The sequence below is a fragment of the Lactuca virosa genome, chromosome 5 (genome assembly GCF_052849685.1).
Source record: "Lactuca virosa cultivar CGN04683 chromosome 5, Lactuca_virosa_CGN04683_v6, whole genome shotgun sequence".
Classification (NCBI taxonomy): Eukaryota; Viridiplantae; Streptophyta; class Magnoliopsida; order Asterales; family Asteraceae; genus Lactuca; species Lactuca virosa.
Genome location: NC_136430.1, coordinates 334,176,458 through 334,202,300, shown reverse-complemented (window position 1 = coordinate 334,202,300; position 25,843 = coordinate 334,176,458). Strand labels below are relative to the sequence as shown.

Here is a 25,843-nt window from a genome sequence, read left to right as displayed (position 1 = left end):
AATCTGGATGAGCCTAATAGCTACACGGAAGCCATGGCAGGCCCTGAGGCTGCTAAATGGAAAGAGGCTATGGATAGCGAGATACAGTCCATGTATGACAATCAAGTTTGGAACTTGGTTGACAATGTACCTGATCGTAAGATAGTTGGGTGCAAATGGATCTTCAAGAAGAAGACCGACATGGATGGTAATGTACACACTTATAAGGCACGACTGGTTGCAAAGGGTTATTCTCAAACTCCAGGAGTTGATTATGATGAGACCTTTTCACCAGTGGCCAAGATTAAGTCTATTAGGGTTCTGTTAGCCATTGCTGCATTTCATGATTATGAAATATGGCAAATGGATGTCAAAACCGCTTTCCTTAATGGAAAGTTGGCTGAAGATGTTTACATGGTTCAGCCAGAGGGTTTTTTCAGTACAGAGTACCCCAGTAGAGTGTGTAAGCTCGAGAAATCCATTTATGGATTAAAACAGACACCTTGCAGATGGAATCTTTGCTTTGATGAGAAAATCAAAGTATTTGGCTTTTCAAGGAGTGAAGATGAATCTTGTGTCTATATCAAGGCTAGTGGAAGTATAGTCAGCTTTTTGGTACTGTATGTGGATGACATACTACTCATAGGAAATGACATCCCAACCCTGCAGGAAGTAAAGTCCTGGCTTGGGAAGTGTTTCGCTATGAAGGACCTTGGAGAAGCTGCCTATATCCTAGGGATAAGGATTTTGAGAAACAGGAGTAAAAGACTAATTGGACTTAGTCAAAGCACCTATGTGGACAAAGTGTTGAAAAGGTTCAACATGCATAACTCCAAGAAAGGAGAGTTACCCATCCAGAGTAACGCCAGATTGAGTAAGACACAAGGCCCTAGTACTGAGGCTGAGATAGCAGAAATGAGTCGAATACCTTATGCTTCAGCTGTAGGATCGATCATGTATGCTATGACGTGTACTCGACCTGATGTAGCCTTTGCTTTGAGCATGGTTAGCAGGTATCAGGGGAACCCTGGCAAGGCACACTGGATTGCGGTAAAGAATATCCTCAAGTACCTACGGAGGACTAAGGATTGGGTCCTTACCCTCGGTGGCAGTGAGGACTTGAGAGTTGTAGGGTACAGTGATGCTAGCTTTCAGACTGACAGGGATAATTTCCGCTCTCAGTCGGGATGGGTCTTTACTCTAAACGGAGGGGCAATTACTTGGAAAAGTTCCAAGCAGGAGACAGTGGCTGATTCCACTTGTGAATCAGAGTATATAGCAGCAAGCGAGGCAGCAAAGGAGGCTATATGGCTAAAGAACTTCATCGGAGACCTTGGAGTTGTACCTGCTATAAAGGAGCCAATGGAGATTTTCTGTGACAGCAATAGTGCGGTTGCCTTAGCTAAGGAACCAAGAGATCATGGGAGATCCATACACATTGACAGAAAATATCACTTCATTAGACATCGAATAGAAGAAGGAATCCTCGTGGCAAAGAGGGTATCATCGGATGAGAACCCAGCAGATCCCCTCACGAAGGGACTGACTCGGGCTAAGCATCTCCAGCATGCTCGAAGCATAGGGCTGAAGGATGATATTAGTTTTAGTAGTTAGATAATCTTGAAATTTGTAAAATGTAATTGACATTTGATGATAAATAAAAGCTGTTATTTATGAGTAAAGTGTTGCTATCTCTTGTCAATCGTTTACTATTATTTCTTTTTGCATGTTTTGACTTCCAGAATAATTATGTTATGGTTTATATCATATTATTCAAACTCTCCACAGTCGGTCATATGTTGGAAGTAGATATGAATCAAGACTGTCATGGGTTGGCTTGTAGAGGTCTAAGATGTTAGACAAAGTGGGGCTACAACACTCATGAGTGCTCATAAGTTCTGAGTATTGGATTCAACCCACGCTCACTTGTATCACTTCATGGAATTTATCTCGAGTGATCGTGAGACGGTAATATCATATAAGTCTTCAAACCTAGAGATATGATTTGTTGCCTATGAGTTGGTTATGCATTGATTGCACGAAAACGCATTGGTAACTCGATGTTATAAACCGTGCTTTTGTGTGTAATTCAACAAGTAGTAGAGCAAACATATGAGTCGAAGTTTATCTGTTCCTTCTAGGATTAGAAGCGATATCTGGGCCCCTCGATGATTTTGTTTTGACCTATGTACCAGACCTGGTCAGAACTAAATTGATGTGTCCAGTTAAGTTCTATGTCAAACAAATCGGAAATCGGGAAACAAATGTTGGACAATAAGCAAGACCATGTTCCATGTATTTGTCCGGCTGATATCTAGAACAGAGGATTATATGATCACTTATCTAAAATGCCGCTTCATAGTTCAACAGAGTTTAAAGAGCTACGATTGCTGATCGGTTCCTGAAGTCATACTTGCAACTATAGTTATTAGACTTATCCAAGTGGGAGACTGTTGGATATAGTGTCTAAGTCCATAACTTTATTTGGTATGTACTTGACCCGACCCGGCATGGTCCATTTGGGTTGCACTTCACCCGAACAATTTATGGATAATCGTTTGAGAATAGTATAAGTTATAATTTATTAATATATTATAAGTCCTAATATATTAATATAAAATCATATTATTTAATTAGTATTGATCTATAATTAATTTAGAATTAATTTAGAGATCAAAAGTATGACTAATTAAATATGGGCTATTGTATTTATATAGTGTGGGCTAATGCTTATTTGGAATGGGCTAGGCTTGCATGGAAAGTCCATGGATACTCCATGGAGCTTTAACCCATGGATCTCATGGAAATGAAAAGACATGGGTATTAGGGTTTACATGGATGTAACCCTAATCCACCACACTATATAAAGGAGGCTTTGGTTCTTGAAATTGCACTAGTGGATGTGTGTAAACTAAGAGGGCCGATTTCAAGAAGTTTGTGACTATTCTCTCAAGTTTCCAAGTTTGTGGTGATTTGTGACTTCCATTTGAGGCATCCACATTATTGGTGCTAGGCTCTCAAACTCCAAGCAATCAACTACTACTACAAGGTAAGTAATTCTACTAGTTTTATTTGATTCAAGTACCCCATGCCATGCTAGTTAGGATAAGAACCTTGGAAAAATAATTATTTGCATGTATCTTAGTCAAACATAGATCCAAGGTTTCTAGGGTTGCATGTACACCATAGGAGTGCTAGAATGCTCAAAAACCCATCAATCATGGTACCTTGTCTTCTTCATCTCCTCGTCTGTGGCATACTGTGAAACCAAAAGAGCCCTCTCCCTAAACTTGGTAGTGATTTATGCCACAGTCTTAGTCGTTTGGCGAAGGTCCTAAAACTCCCTTGCCAACTGCTGCACCTCGATAGCTGGTGCAAATTCTTCCCTAAACCGGGTCACAAACTCCTCCTAAGTCATCGTATCAATGACATCGCCTCCCAAAGTGAAGTACACCTCTTCCCACCAATCTCGGGATCTGTTTTTCAGAAGACAAGAAGCAATCTGACCTTCGACCCCTCGGGGTAGAAGCTCGACCGAAAAGCGTTCACCATGTCCGCTAACCACCTCCTACTAGCAATGGGGTCCTTCTCCCCAAAGAACTCGGGAGCTCCACAAGCACGAAACTAGCGGAAGGAAAGAGTGTGAGCCCTCACAATAGCTAAAATCTTTTTACTTAACATGCCCAGACGCTCATCCAAAATCTCCATAATCTCTTCCTTGACCGAACCAAAGATCACAAGAGTCTGCTCCAAAATGTTGCGGGTGATCTTCGACGAGATGAAGTCCCGCGTTTGCTCATCCATCGGTTCAATGCCAACACCTGAGCCTGAACCAAAGCCTGAACCTCCTCCACGAGTGATCATCACCATACTAAAAAGCAACCATACAATAATAGGAACATACTCGAAGAATCCTCTTCCCACAGGTTTCCTAGATTCTCCGTGACTCCCCTCGATTCGAGTATGGATCATGTGCTTTAGTAGTACGGGCCCAATACTACCTTCCATACCTACCCATACTTTCCTAAAGAGTTATCCTGAATCCTCCAAGTCACCTTCTCAAATAGGTACTCCAAGTACCTGCTAAACAGCGCAACCCAACCCGCTAAAGCACTTCATAGGCTCTCATAGGTTCCCGACCTCACCCTGCTATCAGTTGCTGAAAAACTCCCAATAATATCAGCTAATCACTTCATGAATACAATCACATGCAACAAAGCTTAGATAATCCTTCGAATAAATGACTCAACCCTACAACGGTTGGACTCAGACAAGAGCTGCGCAATAGAGTCAAATCCATCACCTGAGATTATTTAACCTTTGCAACATGTGGCTTAACATATTCACTTAATAGTTAACTCACATCACTAAGAGTTCCACAAAGCACAAAGCAAGCAGCATTCGTGCAGTGACACTCCAAGCCATAAAACAATCAAAGGGCATCCCACACTCACTTTCTACTACCATGCTAGGAACTTCTACTCTTACTTATGGTTGCCTTATGCATGCAAATTATACACAATCCAGGATCAAATAGACTATCGAATAAAAGATTCTACCCTAGGAACACAACCAGACAAGGAACAGGAAATAAAGCCAAATCAATCATTCTAGGGATATACGATCCTAACCGTATACAATTTTTAAAGCATACACTTAGCAATTATTGTTACCAATACATATTCCCAATCACAGAATCCAATGTTTCCTAGGCTACAAGGCATCACATATCAAGCCGATCTATCATGCAATTCCTGAAAGTACCCCAAGCCTTATCCTAGCATGTGAATATTCATTTCATATATCATATCAACCTGTATGGATATTCTTGGAATCACTTACTTGAGCTCGACTGATTGCACGCATCATACCTCCTTTTCTTTTAGAAACAATCTTTTCAGAAAATTATTTTCTTTACAAAAATCTTTTTAGAAACTTATTTTCTTTCAAAAAAATTATCAATTCCTCAGTTTGAGTTCAGACATACAAATGAGTGTGCCTGAATCCTTCAAACCAAGGCTCTGATACCAACTTGTAACGTCCCGAAAATCCAAGGTAAGATTTTCATTTTTAAAACAATAAGTCATACAAACGAGTTGTTCCAAAACCGATCAAATGGAATATATTATTTAAACATCAGAGTAATATCACTAATTGCCAATGCGGAAAACTTTAGGGGATGTTGTGCCATCACGTCAAACCCTTGTTCTTAGTACTAGATGTACCTGAAACCGTAAATATCAAACCGTAAGCACAAAGCTTAGTGAGTTCCCCAAAATACCACATATCATACATTAGAAATTGATTGCTATGGGCCAAATCATAGTCTTACAATCATTTCCTGCCATGGGTCAAATCATGGTCTTTCCTTGCAATGCCGAGGGCCAAATCCCGGTCTTACATAAATGTGCCAGGGGCCAGATCCTGGTCTTTCATACAAGTGCCAGGGGCCAGATCCTGGTCTTTCATATAGTTCCCAGGAGCCAGATCCTGGTCTTCCATGCAAGTATCACAAAGACAACTAGCATTCTACATAACAAAGTAACAGGTTGACATTGGTGCCTTCGACCCATGGATCTAGTGAGGAGACTCACCTCACAGTATGAAAGAATAGCTGCACCGATCACTGCTCTAAAAACTATCTCTACCGGTCACCTATACAATTAACAGGAACCCAAATCTCAATTATAAATCAAATTACCCTGGTCAAAGTCAAAGTCAACGGTAAAGGTCCAAAATTCAATATTTCTTCCCAGCAGAGTATGTCCTGCGTACCAAGAGAGTACGCCCATCATACTCTGATGTTGACCAAAAATGGGGCACAGACCGCGTATGCGTACCGTACCACCAGGTACGCCCAACGTAACAATCCTGTCCCAAAACTCCATTAAGAGCTTATTCCATTAAGACCTTACGTCCAAAACTCATATCCAAGCCCAAAATGATGTCCTAAGTCATAAAGTTTCCAACTTTATGACTTTGTATGGCTATAAAGTGCTTAATGTCCAAAACCCTACGTTTTTAACCCAATAAGACACCACAACTCTTGTATGGAAGGAATAGAACGGCCTAGATCACATTTTTATGGTTCATAATAGCTCCATAATGGATAAAGTTTCCAACTTTATCCATTCCCAACAAACAAGATCCAGTCTTTAAGTCTCAAAGGGACCCAAAAGTGTATCTTTTTCAACTTAATCCATTAAGTACAAGTCTCCACCCTTCAAATCTGAATCAAAATGATGTTTAGATGGATAAAATTTCCAACTTTATCCATAAAAAGGTGACAAACTTTCAAGATCTAAACTTTACACACTTAGAGTGACCAAAAGCTCATAACACCCAAAACTAGGTAGGTCTAACAATTTCATCATCAAGATTTAAACTTTATACCTCTAGAAGAAAGATCAAGGCGAACAAAGTCTGGATCTACAAGATCCAATGCAATTAACACTTCTTCAATGAGTTCCTTCTTCTCCAAGGTGCACCAAGAACACTCCAAAGCACTTAAAAACACTTTTTTTTTTGCTCACAAGGCTCAATATAGGGTTAGGGTTACAAGAGAGGGTGTTGGAGAGGTGGAGGCTGAGAATGAAATGGGTTTGGGGGAGTTAAAGAGCTTAAATAAGGCTCAAACCACAAAAATAAGGTTTGGGCACTGATCGCGTACGCCCAACGTACTCAAATTACGCCCAATGTACTAGGGATTCCCTAGTACGACCAGTGTACACTTTGAGTACACCCAACATACGCGACTCAACCCCAAAACCACCCTAACTTCAAACGGTCATAACTTCTTCGTTCCAACTCCGTTTTCGATGATCTTTATATCCACATAAATGTGTTGAAGAGCTCTACAATATTATCTAAATATCTTGGACTAAAAAAATCTCAAAGAAAAATCCATATTTCATGCAAGAACTCGGCCTATGACTTTTCCCATTCTAGCATTTGACTCCAAAACACAATTCAAAGGTTTAGATCTCATAACCATCATTACCTCCTTCCAAAAGGTTTAAACATCGTCTACTTAAGGCCCGAAGCCTTTAAAAAATCGACTTCCGGCCCACGACCCTGAATCACAAAATAATCCCGAACAGGGTTTTACAACTCTCCCCCACTTAAATTAGATATCGTCCTCAAAATCATTCCTTACTATCTCCTTTACCGAACTAAACGATACTGAATGAACTCCTAGAATCCCAAAATGTCTGGGGAAGTCACCTCGCTTTGATGACCGCCCACCCTTACTGATGTCAAACCCAAAATAACAGATATCACAAGCCTTAACGAAGAATGAACCTCAACTTTTCCCCTAAGGAGGTCAGATCTGTGGTCTGGAAAGCTTTGTCTTAATGGAATAAGTGAAAATCGGATTTGGGCTTAATAAGGTGAGTACGTTGGGCGTACAAGCAGGTACGTGCAGCGTACAAGCCTCCAAGTGAGTACGTTATGCGTACGTGCCTGTACGCCCCGCGTACTCGGTCTGAGTGGGTTTTGTGTATTTGGGCTTCGGTTTGGGCTTGGTTGCTTGGGGATTTGTTCGGCCATCTGAGAATGTGTTTTTTGGATTAGGGATAAGTAGTGGGCTTTAGGGTAAGGCCCAAGTAAGGGTTTGGGCCCAATTTGGAAAATTGGGCCATAAGTGGGCTTTGGATGATTATTAGTTTGTGGGCCTATAAGACTGTTATTTTGGGACTTAGTCTTGGACCAGAAGAGGTGAGGAGTAAAATAGTCTTTTTAACCCATATATTGATTATTGGATTAGGTTTGGAACCCAATGGCTAATTGGGTGTTATTCGTTTGATAGCACGGGGATTTTTAGCAGATCTGCAGTCAGAGAGTATCCGTGGGTTTCAGCTGTCCGAGGTGAGTCTTCTCACTATATTCATGTGTAACACCCATAAAATTCAAGCCAATTTAAAACTTTTCAAAACATTTAAAACCAACAGTTATTACAGATTCGTTTTCAAATAGTCTATATCAGAGTTTTCCCAGAAACATAAACAAAACATGAGGAGCTGTACGATCATGCCTTCGCCTTGTCGCGATCCCCTGATGTACATGAAACAATAAACTAACACTGTAAGCCCGAAATCTTAGTGAGTTCCCCCAAAATACCGATACACTGCACATAACATATATACGAATAACAACATATACTGGGTCCACAACTTTACAGGCTGGATTTCCCCCCTTGGGCCCACAATGTGATTCTGGATTGCCTTTCAGGCCTATAGCTCACATCTGGATTGCCACCGAGCCCACAGTACGAGTCTCCCTCAGCTCGTATCTGGAATGCTCTCGGGTTTGTTGGTTACCGCACGGAGCAGTATCACCTCAACCCATCTCACACAATATGTCGACATATAACACAACCAATGCACATACAGATAATCACATGATACTACATGTAGTCCTACAGATCTACCTAACTGGCGTAACAACTATCATGCAACACTAACTCATACTCAACATACTACCAACTACTAGGAAATCATATCCAATGGGCTGGCATTGGTGCCTTAGACCCCTTAGTATAGTGAGGTAACTCAACTCGCAACTGTCGACTCGAAGGATAAGCTCAAATCTCTGATCACCGCCTCAAACTCCACCACCTATATTTGCCACCCAACCATGTTCATAAATTCCTAAAATGCCCCAGAAGTCCAATAGTCAACCCTTGGTCAAAGTCAAAGTCAACTATCAAAGTCAACAGTCCATGTTGACATGAACTCGTCGAGTACAACCACCCACTCGCCGAGTTCCTTGTATAACTCGTCGACTCGCCGAGTCACTTGAGTGACTCGTCGACTCGCCGAGTCACTTGAGTGACTCGTCGAGTTCCTAATGTTGGTGGCCGTGAACTCCTTGGCCAACTCGTCGAGTTACCCTTGCAACTCGCCAAGTTCACACGTGTCCAATGGTTGGGAAAACCCTAGCTGACTCGCCGAGTCACTCTACTGACTCGCCGAGTCTACGACAGTCCTCATCGAACTCGCCGAGTGGACCATGCAACTCGTCGAGTCCCTTCAGTCCTTCATCCAAACAAATGCTTTTTAAGCCATGCTAAGGTTCCATATTGCAGATCCAAATCCCCAAGGCATGTTTATCACGTAAAGTTGCAAACTTTACGTGCATGCAAGGCTCTAGAGACTCTAAATGACAAATCCAAGCTTGCAATGGAGTTTTACACCTTAGGAGAGTCTCATTATTGCAAAAGCTGGAAGCTTTATGGACTTAGAGACCCAAGAGAGTCCAGATCTGAAGTTGCAACTTCAGATCTTAGCTCAAACACAATAAAGGCTTCTTAATATGCTAGAAAAGCCCTAAAATCCACCCAAAAGAGATCTAGAATGAAATGAGGTTAAGATAATGGCTTAATACCTTCCAAGGGATGCCAACTGAGGTAGATCTCTGATTCCCACACATTCCTTGCTTATATTCACTTGTTCTCCAAGCTTTTCTCACCAAAACCCTCTTCCAAAGCTTAAAACACAAATGGAGCACACTCACACGAATTAGGGTTTATGGAATATCAAGAGGCTGTAAGGGGAGGCTGAGGAGGCCAACGATCCTTTAAATAGGGTGCAAAACCCCGGAAATTAGGGTTTCATCCTCCAACTCCTACTCGTCGAGTCCCTTCTTGGACTCGGTGAGTGGGTCACTTAAACACGTGGACCAACCCGCTTCTACTCGACGAGTCAAGGCAACCAACTCGTCGAGTAGACCTTGAAATCAATAAAATCTTATAACAAAATCAATACCTGAGAATCGGGGCGTTACGATTCTCCCCCACTCGAAGTAGACTTCGTCCTCGAAGTCTGCCGCGGTGAACAACTCCAGATAGTGCTCCCACATTTCTGCCTCCGGCTCCCACGTCCACTCGGACCCTCTTCAGTGCTCCCAATATACCTTTATCAAAGGTATCTCCTTGTTCCGTAGAACCTTTATTTTCCTCTCCAGAATGGCCACGGGCCTCTCAACATAATTCAGACGCTCATCGACCTGAATGTCATCTAAATAGTTTGTATAATTTTTTTTTGTTAGCCAAGTTTTTTAAAATTGTTTTTTCTCAGCAAAATCTCTCTCTCTCTCTCTCTCTCTCTCATTTTGTTTTTTCTTCACTTGGCATCCTATTCTCGAGTTCAACTTAAAAAAGGAAAGAAAAGGAAATTAGTGGAAGTGAGAAGAAAGTAAAAAAAAATTAATGTTCCCAAGTTTCATTAAAGAAATAAAATGGAAGAAAATATAATAATCGTTTTCATTCCTAACTTTCTTTCAAATTTGGAAGAATTTAAAGAAAAAAAAATGTATTCCCAAAGAAAAATTAACTTTCCTTTGAATTTTGGAAGGAGTTGAAGACAAATTTGAGAAAAGAATTTTGTTTTCTAGTGAATTTCTTTTTCTTTGTTTTCTCTCTTTTGTAAAACTCGGGGGTTATTTCCATAAAAGACCTTATATTTTGGTTTTTTTTTTTTTAGACCTAGAATTTTTTTCTTTTCCGAAAAAGACCCAACTTTTACTTGTTACTTGTTATTTCAGACCCTAGCAGGTCACCAATAGGTAAATTAGGTATTTTTGTTTCATAAAAGACCCTATATTTTGTAGTTTTTTCCATTTTAGACCTAAAATGTTTTTTTTTTCCAAAATGAATTCAACTTTAAAATTGGTTATAATCTTCAAAATCAAATATATAAGGTACTTCTTGACTACACCGAAAATGAAAATATACATGTATAAACTAAAAAATGTTATCTAATCTATTATCTTTTGAGCGAATATAACCTAGAAAAATTGCAAAATTTTATTTTTTTTCTAAAAGATATAATTAAACTTTATCTTGGATATATATTATATCATTAAACTTGATATATTGTTTATAAAAAATGTTATTATTACCGCTAATTAACAGTTTGATGTTAATTTAATATTTTTTGGTAACATGGATAATACATGGATAGGAAGAATCTTTTAGCATAATAATAACTTTTTTTATTTGTAGAAAAAAATACCATGTAATTTATTAAACTGTATACAAAATAAATTTTTTAGTTTGTCTATTATACTTATTTCGTGAGTTTGGACATATTTCCCTCACTCACTTTTCTATATTATTTTTTTTGGTCGAATTTTTTTAGAACAGTTAATAAACACACTCACTAACATACTCCTAAACCAAAGCCATAGAATATTTTGTAGCATTAGCCCATTATTGAATAATATGTTATAATTATATCAAATACATACATAAAAATATTAATCCTAAACATTCGTAATAGTTTTGTTTAGATATATCAGATTCAAGTTAATACATTTTTAAAAAATGTTAACATCACATATAAATACATAAAACTATATTATGGGAATGAAACCATTTGAGCATAAGTTGAAAATACAAATAACAAAAATGATATCGTACACTTAAATATCCAAATACGATGGTTGACATTATTATTAATGGTTGGAATGTGGCGAATGAGCAAAAATGAGAAAACTATGAAATTTTTGTAGAAAAAAGAAAATTGAATAGTTGGCCTACTATGCTACTACCTCATTTTATTAATCTATCTTATGTATACATGGTGTTTAGATCAATACATAGTGTTTGTATATCGCGGTTATTGATTCTTAAGTATAATCATAATAATTACCAAAATAAAATTTAGGATTTCATTTTAATTTAAAAAAACTTGAAGGTGTTTGGTATTCAATTGGCTATTGAATTTATGATCTTAAAATTATACAAAATCTCTTTTGTGCTGTTAGGAAATTTGACTTCACATGTCTATGTATTCAACTCCTAGCTTTTGGTAATTGTTTTATGTAACTGAAATCGAAAAACTAATTAAACCAATAATATAAAAAAAGGTTTTGGAGCTAGAAACTGTAAATTTTATCAAATGTAGACAAAACACTTTGTTATTATTTATATTACACTCGTGAAAAAAAATTATACTATACAATTTTATTGTATGTGTAATGGTTTAAAAAAATGTTTCATGCGTAAATCAATATGATTCCAAAAGATGCAAAAGTTAAATCGTTGTCTATTATTTAAACTAAAAAAATATAATTATGTTTTTTATGCTTGACGAAATTAAGCTACATGAACTTGGTGTAGTGAAGAAATAACTTTTACAACTACATTTTTTTTTGTTTTATAAATATACGTGGACAAAGAATTGTCCAATCATAAATAAATGTATGCATAATAATTACATTGTTTAAATCGATGTTTATATTTAAACTAAAAGGATATAATCATGTTTTTTATACAACTAGTCTTGAAATAAAAAAACATTTTAGGTCTAAACTGGAAAAAAGTATAAAATGTAGGGTCTTTTATGAAATAAAAATACTTAATTTCCTTTTTGGTGTCTAAAATAACAAGTAACAAGTAAAAGTTGGATCTTTTTCGGAAAAGAAAAAAGTTTTAGGTCTAAAAAAAAAAAAAAGTCAAAATATAGGATCATGGAAATAACCCAAACTCGGAAGCGTAAAACTTTCATTTTTCTTTTCTCTCTTCGCTAAAACTCCGAGTGTGAAACTTTCATTTTTGTCGACCATAGAAACAGCGATTGTTGGTTCTTCCAATCTTCCCAGCAGAATCGAAGATTCAAATCGTATTTCGAATAATTCAAGGTAAGAGCAATGTGTTTGGGAATAATTCAAGGTAACAGCAATGTGTTTGGGAGTATAATCATGGAGAATCGCTAATTTCGCTACTCAATTTTACCGTTTATGCGTGTATTGCATTCAAGAAAAAGGTTAATGTGCATGAACAAACAATTGCTTGTTCAGTTGAGATCATAATCATGAAGTGTAATTTGCTTCTACTGTTCTTCTTGTTCTTTCGAAGTACATTTCAACAGCAACACCAGTCTCTCCCGCTGAATTCAACCGCAGAACGGGCTGCTCTGCTCCAACTCAGAGCATCATTAGGTTTAAGAGCCATAGAATGGCCTATAAAACCCGACCCATGCTTAACTTGGATCGGTCTTCTATGTCAAGGTGGTCATGTTGTTGGGATCAACATTTCAGGGTTTAAGAGAACCCCACTTGGAAGTCGAAACCCTAAATTTTCAGTTGATGCTCTTGCCAATTTCACCAAATTGATTTCGTTTAATGCCTCAGGATTCTCACTTCCAGGTTCAATACCGAATTGGTTAGGGCTTCATCTTCAAACCCTTAAGTTTCTTGATCTTAGTTCTTGTGAAATCTCTGGTGCTATTCCTTCCAGTATCGGCAATTTGTCTAATCTTAGTGAATTGTATTTATCTAGTAACACTCTTAATGGTACAATTCCATCTACTTTGAGTCTGTTATCACAGCTTTCAGTTCTTGATCTATCCAGAAACTCACTTACTGGTTCAATCCCCACTCAACTCAGTAATCTTGCTAGTTTGATTGTCATTGATCTGAGTTCAAATTCGCTTTCTGGGACTGTTCCCTCAGAATTTGGAAATTTGAAGAATTTAAAGAGAATGATGATTCGCAACAACAACTTCACAGGTGATCTTCCAGATGCATTATGTTCACTACCTGGTTTGACTTTTCTTGATGCATCTGATAATAAATTTATGGGATCTCTACCAAATGGTAGCTTGAACCCTAATGTCACCGTGGCAGTTTTCAATCTCTCTCATAATATGTTTTATGGGATATTGACATCTATACTTAGTAGGGTTAGTTACATCGATCTATGTTACAATTACTTGCAAGGAAGAATACCATATTATGCACGTGATATTGCTTCTTTAGATAAAAACTGCTTTCGTAATTGGTCAAGTCAAAGGACTCTGAAAGAATGTGCAGCTTTTTATTCTATGACGGGATTACCCTTCCATAACTTTGGACTTCCAAATGGCACATTACCCCATAATCCCATACATGACCATAAACCCAACCACAAAAAGCTTATATCAGCAATTATATTGGGTTGTATTGGTCTCATTATACCCTTTGTGATTTTCATGATTCCCATGATTCTATGCTGGAAGAAAAGGAAAATGAATCAAATAGGAAATGGTTCGGGGGGCGTTTCGGTAAATTCTTGTGGTTTGAATCTGTCGGGAGTTGGAGAAGTGATTGCTTATGAGAAGATTCTTTTGGCCACTAGTGAGTTTAATGATGCAAATCTTATAAAAACTGGGCATTGTTGTGACATTTTCAAGGGTATTTTGGAGAATGGGGTGAATATAATTGTTAAAAGATTTGATGTGCATTCTGGAAAGAAGAGTTGTATGGTGGAGTTGGATTTCTTTAGTAAGGTTTCTCATCCACGATTAGTTCCTCTATTGGGACATTGTTTGGAGAAAGATAAGGAAAAGTTTATAGTTTACAAATATATGCCAAAAGGGGATTTGTCAAGTTCTTTGTACATGAAAAATAGTCTGGATAATGATAGATTAAAGTCATTGGATTGGATTACAAGGTTAAAAATTGCAATTGGAGCTGCTGAAATTCTTTCTTATCTGCATCATGAATGTGTTCCACCCCTTGTTCACAGGTATTCTAAAGATCCTTCCTTTAGTAATTTTCTAAATTGTGAATCTTATCTTTATTTGCATTCCATACCTTTTTTAACATTAATTCCTAACTTTATTTATTTTTGTTACTTGAAGAGACATTCAAGCTAGCAGTATACTCCTTGATGATAAATATGAAGTGCGATTAGGAAGCTTAAGCAAGGCTTGTATCCAAGAAGACAATAGCCATTCAAACAGGATCACAAGATTTCTACCATTACATAAGTAAGTAAATTTCTAATTAAACATACTTTGATTTTAATGATAAAAAAAATGGAGGGTTTTAACTTTTAACAGAAATTTTTTTTCTTGCATTTGTTTAGGACATCTGAAGAAGGTGTAAGGGCGACATGTGCATACGATGTTTACTGTTTTGGAAAGGTATTGATGGAGCTTGTAACGGGCAAAATCGGAATTAGTGCATCAAGTGATTCAATCACAAAAAACTTATTGAAACATATGATTCCATATATCAGTGTATACAATAAAGAACTTGTGACAAACATAATGGATCCAACATTGATAGTAGATGAGGATTTGCTAAAAGAAGTATGGGTTATGGCTGTTATTGCTAAATCTTGTCTTCATCCGAAACCTTCTAGAAGACCTGTTATGAGATTTGTACTGAAAGCTTTGGAAAATCCTTTGAAAATTGTAGTGGAAGAACAGAAGAGGTTAGGTAGAGTTAGAGTGGATTCGTGTAGGCGTTCTGTGAATGGGAATGCCAGCTGGCGGTTTAGATCGGGTGATGTGGCGGGAGGTGGTGAAGGAGGCAGGGGAAGTGGGTCCCGGCGGGGTCGGTGTTTGTCGATTAGAAGGCACTCAAACTCAAAGGATGTGTTCCCAGAACCGTTGGATGTGGAAGATGAAGAGATAGTGAATGAGGACTGGAATGGAAATGGAATGAATTTATCTTCATTTTTTGATAATGAAAATTCGTAGGATTTGATGGATTAAAGGGATGATGTTTTACTTTTACATATGGTGGGTCTGATGATGTATAGAGATAATAGAGATAATTGTAGTTGTAGAACGTAGATGATGGGTTTTTGAGCAAAAAGTTTGAAAGTTTTGGTTTGTAAGTTGTAACTGTGAATTGTGAATTGTGAAATGAATATGGTAAATGATGTCAAATTAGAAGCTGAATTACATAACTTCTAACCACACGATCTTTTTATTAGTGACCCGCATAATGAAATATATGAAAACTGAAAAGTAGGATGAACATATGAAAATAATATTATTAGACAATCTATATTTTAATAAAATAATTTAGAAATTTGTAAGCATTTGCACAAGATATAGTTTCGCTTGAAGAGTAAATTGAACAAAAAATTCAAACAATAAAATGCAACAAAATATTATTAGAATATCCATTTATGACAGCTACAATAAGAAATTATAGTTCATTTTTTGATTTCGTCAATGCAAAATACATAAATTTCTAAATTTGTCCGGGCAAATGTGCTAAAAAATAGTTCCAATATAATTTCTTAATTTGCTATTAGGTTTTAGCTGTTTACTAGCTTCATTTACATGTAAAGTATTAGTATAAAGTTTAATTCTATCGTCATTACAGTCGTCGGTAGATCATGTTCAAGCCCTTGTAAGGTCATATATTGTAATATTGTTTGAACCATATTTGGTTGAATAACAGTCGACTAATCTTATAAAATTATAGGTAGATTTATTTATTTATTTTATTTAGGCTATGTTTTCAACTAAAACTTCTACGCTGCTAGCATTTACAGTTGAGTTCATAACGGGAGACAACTCCACAAAATGTTCTACATTTTAATTGCATTTATTTTAAGGGTAGAACGACTTATATGACAACAACACAGCTCAAGGGTTGTTTGGATTAGCTTCGTTAAACATGACTTGTCAAAGTGGTCGAATAACAAGCTTTCTTAGATACACTTTGTCATCCATTTACATACCAATTCGGCCCTATATGTCCAAACAACCCATTGCAAGACCATTGTTGCTCTGACTCGGGTCAATACCAATGCAGTATTCTTTGTTCTTTTAAGAAATTACCAAATTTCTTGGTTACATTGGTTGCGGAAGAGTGTGATACATTTACAATAGATGTCACTCTTTTAAATACGAAAAAAATTGAATAATCAAGAGTATGGAAATATGAAATATCACAAGTATACCGGACAAATTTGAGAATAGACTGTGAATGTATCCAGAGATTTGAGAAGAGAACTAAACAATACAAATTAACGGGATTGCAAAAAATAACCGATATTGAGAGATTACAAAAGCGTTTTCAAGGGTGTGGTAAAACCAATACAACCAACACCTATTTATACTTAGGGGCAAAAGGGTCGCGACACAATAAATCAAGAAAACCCGAGAATGGCCAGAAGAGCATCTAACTTTATTCATCACATGCTCACTGTATGCGTTGAGGGAGAAAATATGACAACAGGAAACTGATTTAGCGATAGAGGCTCTCAGATCTAAGATTCTCAGCAATCTCAGTTTCCCACCTGTCGCCATTTTCAAGCAACTTCTCCTTGTCATAAAGCAGTTCCTACAAAAACAAAAAAAACACGTGAATCTCATTTTGTCAAAACAAATATTAATATAAATAGAGTAGTAGTCTACTCGGTTTCCACTAACCTCATGAGTCTCAGTAGCAAACTCAAAGTTGGGCCCTTCTACAATTGCATCAACAGGGCATGCTTCTTGGCAAAATCCACAATATATGCACTTTGTCATGTCAATGTCATACCTGTCACCCCAAACCATTACATACATACATATACATACATATTTACACACACACACACACACACACCTAGTTGTTCTACGGCTGCCATCCTCTCGTTCCTCAGCTTCAATAGTGATAGCTTGAGCTGGACATATCTGATACACATTGTGCAATCATCAGATGCAGAAACAAACATATATAAATGAAGATATTACATTTTTGGTCCCTAAATATAGCTGATTTTTGCAACTTTGGTCCCAAAAAGTTCTCATGCAATTTTGGTCCTTATTTGAGGTTCTTGTAACATTTTTGGTCCCTGTTCCTTGGAATAGGAGCCAAAAACGTTACAAAAACCTCAATAAGGACCAAAATCACAAGAGAAAACTTTTTTAAGACCAAAACTAAAAAAAATCAGCTATATTCAGGGATCAGAAATGTAACTTACTCAATATAAATACAATAGACTCCTATGGTAATGAAAGTGAACCTTACAGCTTCACAAAGTTTACAGGCAATACAACGTTCCTCTCCAGTTGGATAGCGTCTAAGGGCATGCTCTCCTCGAAAACGAGGACTTAAAGGACCCTTTTCAAATGGATAATTGATCTGTATGAAATTTGAAATTGTATTATATTTAAGGAATTTGTATATCTTTTTTTGGATAAATGATATGAAATACTTACAGTCACTTTTGGTTCGAAGAAGTATTTGAGTGTCAGAGACAGCCCTCGAACCAGTTCAGTTAGAAATAATATATTAATGCTTCGCTCAAAAACTGTATGTGATAAATAAGAAGATTTGTGTATTAATTATTTGATTGTAATATAATATGGATTAAAAGATCATAAAATGACAAAAGTTTCACCAGAACTCCAGTCTTTTGAGATCTCTCTTGCAAGCTTCTCTCTTTCTTCATCATCTGTGATCGGGCATGAAGAAAGTCAAGTGAAGTCTAATTTGGATATGTGAAAAAAAAATTGAAATATATTTAAAGGATGAAAAGGATTAGATATTAGAAGTCAATCATATACATGAGGGATCTATAGTTGATGCATAATCAATGTCATGATCAGTGATTGTAAGGAGGACTTTTAGTTCTTTTTGAGATGAGTTTTTCTTACATCAATGGAGGCTTATAAAGATATTTAAACATGGAATGAACTATATACACGAAAAAGAAATGATCAATAAGGCCCTGTTTCTTTTTTTCACATTTAAGTGTTGTGTGGATAACTGATATTTAAAAATATTTGAGGAGTTATGTTTTGTGCTCATGAACATGACATAATGCTTGAACACATGATTTATACAATGTGAACATGACCATATAAGAGAGAAACTTGAAAGCTTGCCTTTCTTAGTGGAAAATGAATGTTTGGTTGCAAAGGAACGTGCACCAAAAATTGTCCCATGGATATTAGGAACCTGCAAGGTTTGTCCCACTGCAGCCTGGCATAAATGGAATCATCATGAGATTGTTTAGAAAGTTATCGAATTGTTCTTGTCAGGTTTTAGAATCTATATGAATCTTAAAGTTAAAAATTTGCAGAATTGACTTCTAAAGTCAAAAATTCCTTCTTCTTTTTTTCACAAATACCTCAGCCATAAGCCCATACTACCAATACGCACATGTCTACAACATCCAATTAGGTCACAGAAGGAAATATATGTAGCATATGGATTCGATTTATAGAAAAACCATATGCATTCCTTTGGATATAAGTATTTGACCTTCTAATCAATTTCATATCACACTAAAACCATCCATGATCCAACATTTTCGGATCATTCTGAATGGCATCGATTTAATGATACATTCTCCATTATGTACAATGACCATGAAACCCTAACATATTCAGATTACTTGATCTCAAGTGATGTTCTGACAGATTGCTTAATTACACTCGAGGGGAAGAGAGCAGGTGAGCTTACGAGATGGCGATAGCGAATAGCGGACATAGACTTGCGAGCTAAAATGGCTGCCATTTCTCTGAGCTTATTCAGGAAGACGAGCTTCGCGTTTCTTGCTTGCCAAAAGGCCGGTCTTTTTCTCTCCCCAATAACAACGCTAAATACCGGTTTTAATATGACTACCGGAAAAACGGTCTAAACAAAAACAGTATTATAATTCTCACAGTTTTTTGGACACATGAATGATGAATTAACTATTAATACTTTAATATTTGGTTTACGGTTAGTAGATATTTGGAATTAAGAGTAATTTGAGTGTAGGTTAAACATTGCTTAAAAAAAATCTTGCTATTTTGAATGAGATGTTTAATGATTAAAAAACTTGTGAATATCTAGTAATCTAGAAGATTGTGTGATATTGGATTGAAATAGTTAGACATCTTGTCTTCTATCAAGGATTAATTGTTACATCCTGATATAAGCTTTTAAACAAAGGAAAATAAGTAATCTAACCATTGTTTAATGTGTTTTTAAGAAACTAACAATTTTTTTTTAGCAAAAATAACAATTTGGTTTGGAATAAACATTGCAGACAAAAGAAAAAAAAAATGCATTTTTTTGACTGACTCCAAACCAACATTCCGGATTCTGGACCAACATTTCAGATTCTAAACTAAAATTTTGGATTTCAGGAAAAAAAAAAAAGAAAAAAAAACTCCAGAATTTCAAGAACAATTCCGAAATTTCGATGAAAAAAATCGTTTTTTTTACTTAAATTTAACAAAAAGTTAAACAAACATAATAATTTAAACTATATACGATATTAGTTTATAAAAATAGATATTCTATTGAAAAACGATGACACTAAACATTTTGAAGTGTAACATTTGGAATAAAAAAAATTCTTTGAATATTAAAAAAAAAAAACTCTACAATATGAACAATTCCGGAATTTCGATGAAAAAAATCGTTTTTTTTACTTAAATTTAACAAAAAGTTAAACAAACATAGTAATTTAAACTATATACGATATTAGTTTATAAAAATAGATATTCTATTGAAAAACGATGAAACTAAACATTTTGAAGTGTAACATTTGGAATAAAAAAAATTCTTTGAATATTAAAAAAAAAAATCTACAAGATTTGTGTTAAATTCTTTAAATTTAACACCAATATTTTCCATGTCATATATTTCTTTTTGATTTTTTTCTTTTTCATGCTTTTTTAATTAATAAAACAAATATATTTTTATAAAACATAATATTATAAAAAACTAAAAAAAAGACATAATTTTTAAAAACTAAAATTAAGATTACGATAAAAAACATTAATTTTAAAAGATAACATTTTTTTTAGTCGTAGTTGACCAAAATAACATTTAAATTAAACCTAAAACCATAACATTTTATTGCTAATCCTAATTAACCAAAATACGTCTTCTTAATTTGATTGAGGGGTGTTTGGGTTTTGATCCTTTTTTTTTGTTGTAGAAAGTATAAGATTGTATAAAATATAAAGAGATGAAGAGAAAGGTGTAAAAAATGGGTTAATATGTTGTATTTATAGAAAAAAAAATTATTTTATTTTGACCGTTATCAAACGGTCTAATGTTTCAAACCAAACGGAGGCGTCTTTTTTCTCGTTTCATCCAGTCACGATGACAACAAGAAGCAACACAACGAGATACAACGAAAAAGAGGGGCGGTGCTCATTTTGTTAAGACGCCGTTGAGCCCCTACACGTCAACCATAATGTCGTTTCTTGTACACATACCGCATCCTCTAATTAATGTAATCCGATCATATCCCAAACAAGAAAGTACAACAAAAATTGCTTCCAATACAAGCGGTATGCCTCCACCACTCCTACAAGTAGGGGTTACAAGTAGGGGTGAGCATTTGGACCGGTGGACCGGACCGGACCGTTTTTTTGGACCCCCAGGCCGGTTCTCGGTTCTAAGATTTCTATCCGGTCCGGTCTGGTTTTTTTCCCGGTTCGGTCCGGTTTTTACCGGGTTTAGAACAGGTTGGACATGTTTAAGATTTCTGTGACGTTTTTTAAACACCCATAACTCATTCGTTTTAAGTCGGATTGACATGCGGTTTTTTCCAACATTTAGTTTACAATTTGTAGATGAATTTAGACTATAATTTTGTTTATTTTGGTATTATATATTCACTGAGTTACAATCCTTCAAAGTAGAGCTATCAAAGCTGAAAAAATTCAGCTTTTCAGCAAGATTTTGTAATCTGTAACGTTTTTTAAACACCCATAACTGATTCGTTTTAAGTTGGATTGACCTGCGTTTTTTTCCAACATTTAGTTTACAGTTTGTAGATGAATTTAGACTATAATTTTGTTTATTTTGGTATTGTATTCACTGAGTTATAATCCTTCAAATTAGAGCTATCAAAGCTGAAAAAATTCAGCTTTTCAGCAAGATTTTGTAATCTGTGACGTTTTTTAAACACCCATAACTAATTCGTTTTAAGTCGGATTGACCTGCGGTTTTTTCCAACATTTAGTTTACAGTTTGTAGATGAATTTAGACTATAATTTTGTTTATTTTGGTATTATATTCACTGAGTTACAATCCTTCAAAATAGAGCTATCAAAGCTGAAAAAATTCAGCTTTTCAGTAAGATTTTGTAATCTGTGACATTTTTTAAACACCCATAACTCATTCGTTTTAAATCAGATTGACCTTCGGTTTTTTCCAATATTTAGTTGCTTTTGTTTGGAAAATTAATTTTTGCAAATTGCAAGTTATAATATTATACATCAATCTAGATTAGTTATGCATGAAACGGAATCGTATTAATTTTGCAAGTTATAATATTATACATCAATGTAGATTACTTATACTCTATGTCATTAAAGTTGTACCGGTTTAAACGGGTCCAAAAACCGGAAAACCCGGACCCGGACACGACTCATCCGGTCCGGTCCATGGTCCACAAAATTCTCCATAACCGGTCCGGTCCAAGAGCCGGTCCGGTCCAAAAGCCGGTCCGGTCTGGTCCGGTCCGATCTGGTCCAAATGCTCACCCATACCTACAAGGGTCCAGAGTTAGGGTTTATACAACAGTGGATTAAGTGAAAAGATGGCTTCATCAGCGATCGTCTCTGGTGCGAGAACAATTGCAGCTAGATCAAATCTGATTTCGAGAACCCTAACCCCCAAATCCGTACCCGTTTCTCCATTCCATTCATCAACAAGAACCGTCCCTCGCGCAGCTTCAAGGTTAATACTTCAATAACACATACAACCAGTTGAACTTCCATTGATAGCGATTTGAATTTGACTATAATCGTTTTGATTTTCCGTCTTCTTCAGGATTGTTGCGGCATTGGGAACTGTTGAGTCGATGCTGCCTCTTCACAGTGCAATTGCATCTGCTCGTCTTAGGTCAAATATTGCTGTTGATTCCACCTGCTGGAGCTGGCTTTCTCAAGGTATGTCATCTTTAATTGAATTCTTTACGTTTTGCATTATAATTTAAACTCGTGTTATTGCGGATCAACAATCGCTTGTTTGCTATGAACAATGAACTATCCAATATTCAGGCAAAAAATCATAAGAGCAGCTAGAAATTGAATGCATTATCTATGAGCTTCCTGCTTGATGACTATTGCTTCTTGTGGGTTTGGAAATTCCATATTAGATCTAGGGGTCTAAGATAAGTAAATTTAGCAGCCATAGCAACATACTTTACTCGACCATCTATTTTACTTTTTACCCATAACAACATATATATTTTTTACACATAATAACAACATACTTATATTTTTACCAATAAAAGCAATAATTAACGGATTAACCTGAAATTTGTAAAATAATTACAAGTATCATGATGCAATTTACTATTATTGGTAAAGAAATGTAAGTACAATGCTATTATGGGTAAGGAATGGTAAGTATGCAACTGTTATGTGTAAAGAAATGTAAATAGGTTAACAATAAAGTACAATTTTCAAGTTTCACATCACATATTGTTATTGTCAATTTATGGGTAAAAGAAATGCAAAGCACATTGCTATTATGGGTAAAAAAAATGTAACGAGATCCAAAAATCTATTAAACGTATTGCTTGTTTTGTGGTTGATCTCTTTGATTTCTTGAACTTATACTAAAGAGTAGCAATTAATTCCATCTTTTTTTTTCTGGCTTTTCTCTAGACTTTGGACTCCCTCGGTGACAACAGCTTCAACCACATTGGATCACGATTTTTCTACTGCTTGTTATTGATTTAAGAATTTTGGTGGCATCACAAAACATTCATTGCATAATCTCATCATGTGTTTCCTAAAGGCTAAAACAACTAAAATGAACAAATGTTTATGAATCACCTTGATGTTTTTGAAGGCCCATTTGTTACACAGCACATAACAAGTTGTACTATGTTTTGTGTGTTGGACTGAGACTCACCGATGTTAATAAGACAAAAACTGTAAATTTTTAGTCCCAACTAAAAAGGTGGGACCTGGCACGATCCATATTTTATTTATGCAAAAGACGTGAATGCCCTCTTGTGTAACAAACGTAACCTAAAGCTTTCTTTGGAGCATTTTTTTTTTACTTAATGAGTTTATATGGTTAAGCACTAAATCTTGACGACTATACATAGTTGTTTCTTTTTTACTTACACCAGACAAAATGACTTAATCAGTTAAGCCAAAAAATTTGGTTTTTATGTATTGAGACACTGAGGGGCTTTTCTCTATTTGCCATGTTTTTCTCTTCCCATGTTAAAATTAATGAATATTGTGAAGTTGTTTTACTAAATGTACATTAAAATGGTCATTTAGTCTTATTCATACGGTTTGTCCATTTTTAATAAAAGAAACATAGTATATGAATGCATCATTTTATCCAGGCAAACATCTGTACCATTCGGATTCGGTCATTGTAGATATATAGATCTTTGGTTAAAACATAAAATACAAATAGCAAGAGATTTTTAGAACTGATTCGGATTTGTAAATGGGTCGCTCATATAAGTTCAAACATCCAGACCTGTTTTAAACAAGTTCCTTTTTTTCAGGATTAATGTTCAAAGCTTGTTTTTTCCCCCAGAAAAAAAACGTAGGAAACCAGATTAGAACACTGCCACACTTTTTTTTTTTTTTTTTTAATGTGATCTAAATCCGAACGGATAAGGATCAAACTGAATCCATTTTAATAAATCCGATTTTTAGAACTGATCCGGATCCATGGTTTTTACCCGGATCCATGGTTTTTGTTGTACTACATCTCTAGTTATTTTGTTAGCCGTGGAAAAATATTGGTTTTAAAGTTAAATAGCCATGAGATATGGCTGTTTTTGTAATTTATCTATAATAAATTGTAGGGAGAATATCGTATATACCCTTCTTAAACCTCTAAATATCATATTTGTCCGGCTTAAACCTCTAAATATCATATTTGTCCAGCTTAAACTCTAAATATCATATATGCACTTCTTAATGTTTTAAAATATCGGATTTGCCCAAATCTATTTTTTAAGTAATTTTTATTATTTAAAAATCCTTTTTTATATTTTATAATCATTAAAAATAAAGAACAACCAATTAGACCAAAATGCCCTTTCTTCTAAATCATAAGTATTATGTATTCCAGGGACATGCTAATTGCGACTTCGGCTATAGGATTAACACACATGAACATAACTGCGTTTTTTTGCTTCCTTATTCCCACCAAGTCTGTTGCAATCGATGAACATCATCAACGACATCAACCTGTAGATTTATGTTTTTATTAGTTAATGGAATATTCAATTTGTGATTAGAAGTATTGATCGCTTCAATTTTTTTCAGAATGGGTTATCAGATTGAATGTGGAATCGGCTACAACCCACAAATAATTTGTTGGCTTTCTTTGTCAATTAAACATTGAAAGTGTGATTACAACTAATGAGCCAATGTGCATTAATTTAAATATAAACACACAATTGATTGCATAAAAAGGAGAAATTGCGTAATTCACAGTAAACATCATGAATTGTTTTTATTCATCATAATACAAAAGTTACTTAAACAATAAAAATACATTTCATAAACAAGTCAGTGAATTGCTCAAGAAAAATATCTTGGCAAAAGATTATGACACATATGGTATCATCCCTCCAATAAGTACAACATTGGTCAAAACAGCGGCACCAAATAAGAGCATATAAAAGAAATCAAAAGTCTTTCCTCTAAAATTCTGCAGGTCTTCTGTTTGTGATGGCTTCCAATGGAGGTAGCCCATCTACTTTACTAGACTCTAGCTATTCACGACCCTTTTCTTGTGTGGTTAAATAGTTTTTCTATTGAGGAATTTGATATCATTAATAAAAAAAGTAACCATAATGGAAACTTTTGTAATGCTCTAACTTGTTCTTGGAAAAGAACTTGAAGAACAACACAAGCCACTTTTCTTCCAGACTCAACAACCTCTTCTTTCCCACTATCATCAACCACCACAAACTACCTGCAACATTGTACACCAACTTATAATTCACAATTTTTATGGATTAAATGTAAGAAATAACAATGAAAATTAACATATTAAACTAATTAAATGAGCACAATGTTAAACTAAATAGATGAACACAATGTTGGTGTAAGCTCTGGTGTATGCGTATTGCATACTAGTTCACAAAGAAAACCATAAAATTGATGTTTGTAGCCAATTGCACAAGAAATATGGCAAA

General features: G+C 35.6%; 3 protein-coding genes across 3 annotated transcripts; 2 read left to right on the top strand and 1 right to left on the bottom strand.

Annotated features, from left to right (window-relative positions):
- The first annotated feature begins 12,528 nt into the window (after positions 1-12,528).
- LOC145110942 (putative LRR receptor-like serine/threonine-protein kinase At2g16250) lies at positions 12,529-15,635 on the top strand. Its single transcript, XM_079047256.1, has 3 exons — positions 12,529-14,491; positions 14,607-14,735; positions 14,834-15,635. The coding sequence occupies exons 1-3, from the start codon at positions 12,798-12,800 to the stop codon at positions 15,450-15,452; spliced, it is 2,442 nt and encodes an 813-aa protein (XP_078903382.1). The 5' UTR covers positions 12,529-12,797; the 3' UTR covers positions 15,453-15,635.
- Positions 15,636-16,725: 1,090 nt separating this feature from the next.
- LOC145115537 (NADH dehydrogenase [ubiquinone] iron-sulfur protein 8, mitochondrial-like) lies at positions 16,726-19,324 on the bottom strand. The gene is made up of 8 exons (XM_079051831.1): positions 19,168-19,324; positions 18,588-18,684; positions 18,101-18,154; positions 17,919-18,010; positions 17,728-17,841; positions 17,323-17,390; positions 17,145-17,256; positions 16,726-17,055 (listed from the first exon to the last, which is right to left on the bottom strand). Exons 1-8 carry the CDS (start codon positions 19,219-19,221, stop codon positions 16,960-16,962), a joined length of 687 nt encoding a protein of 228 aa, XP_078907957.1. The 5' UTR covers positions 19,222-19,324; the 3' UTR covers positions 16,726-16,959.
- A 2,887-nt stretch (positions 19,325-22,211) lies between these two features.
- On the top strand, positions 22,212-23,513 carry LOC145116274 (uncharacterized). The gene is made up of 3 exons (XM_079052629.1): positions 22,212-22,392; positions 22,486-22,604; positions 23,328-23,513. The coding sequence occupies exons 1-3, from the start codon at positions 22,253-22,255 to the stop codon at positions 23,345-23,347; spliced, it is 279 nt and encodes a 92-aa protein (XP_078908755.1). The 5' UTR covers positions 22,212-22,252; the 3' UTR covers positions 23,348-23,513.
- Positions 23,514-25,843: the final 2,330 nt, after the last annotated feature.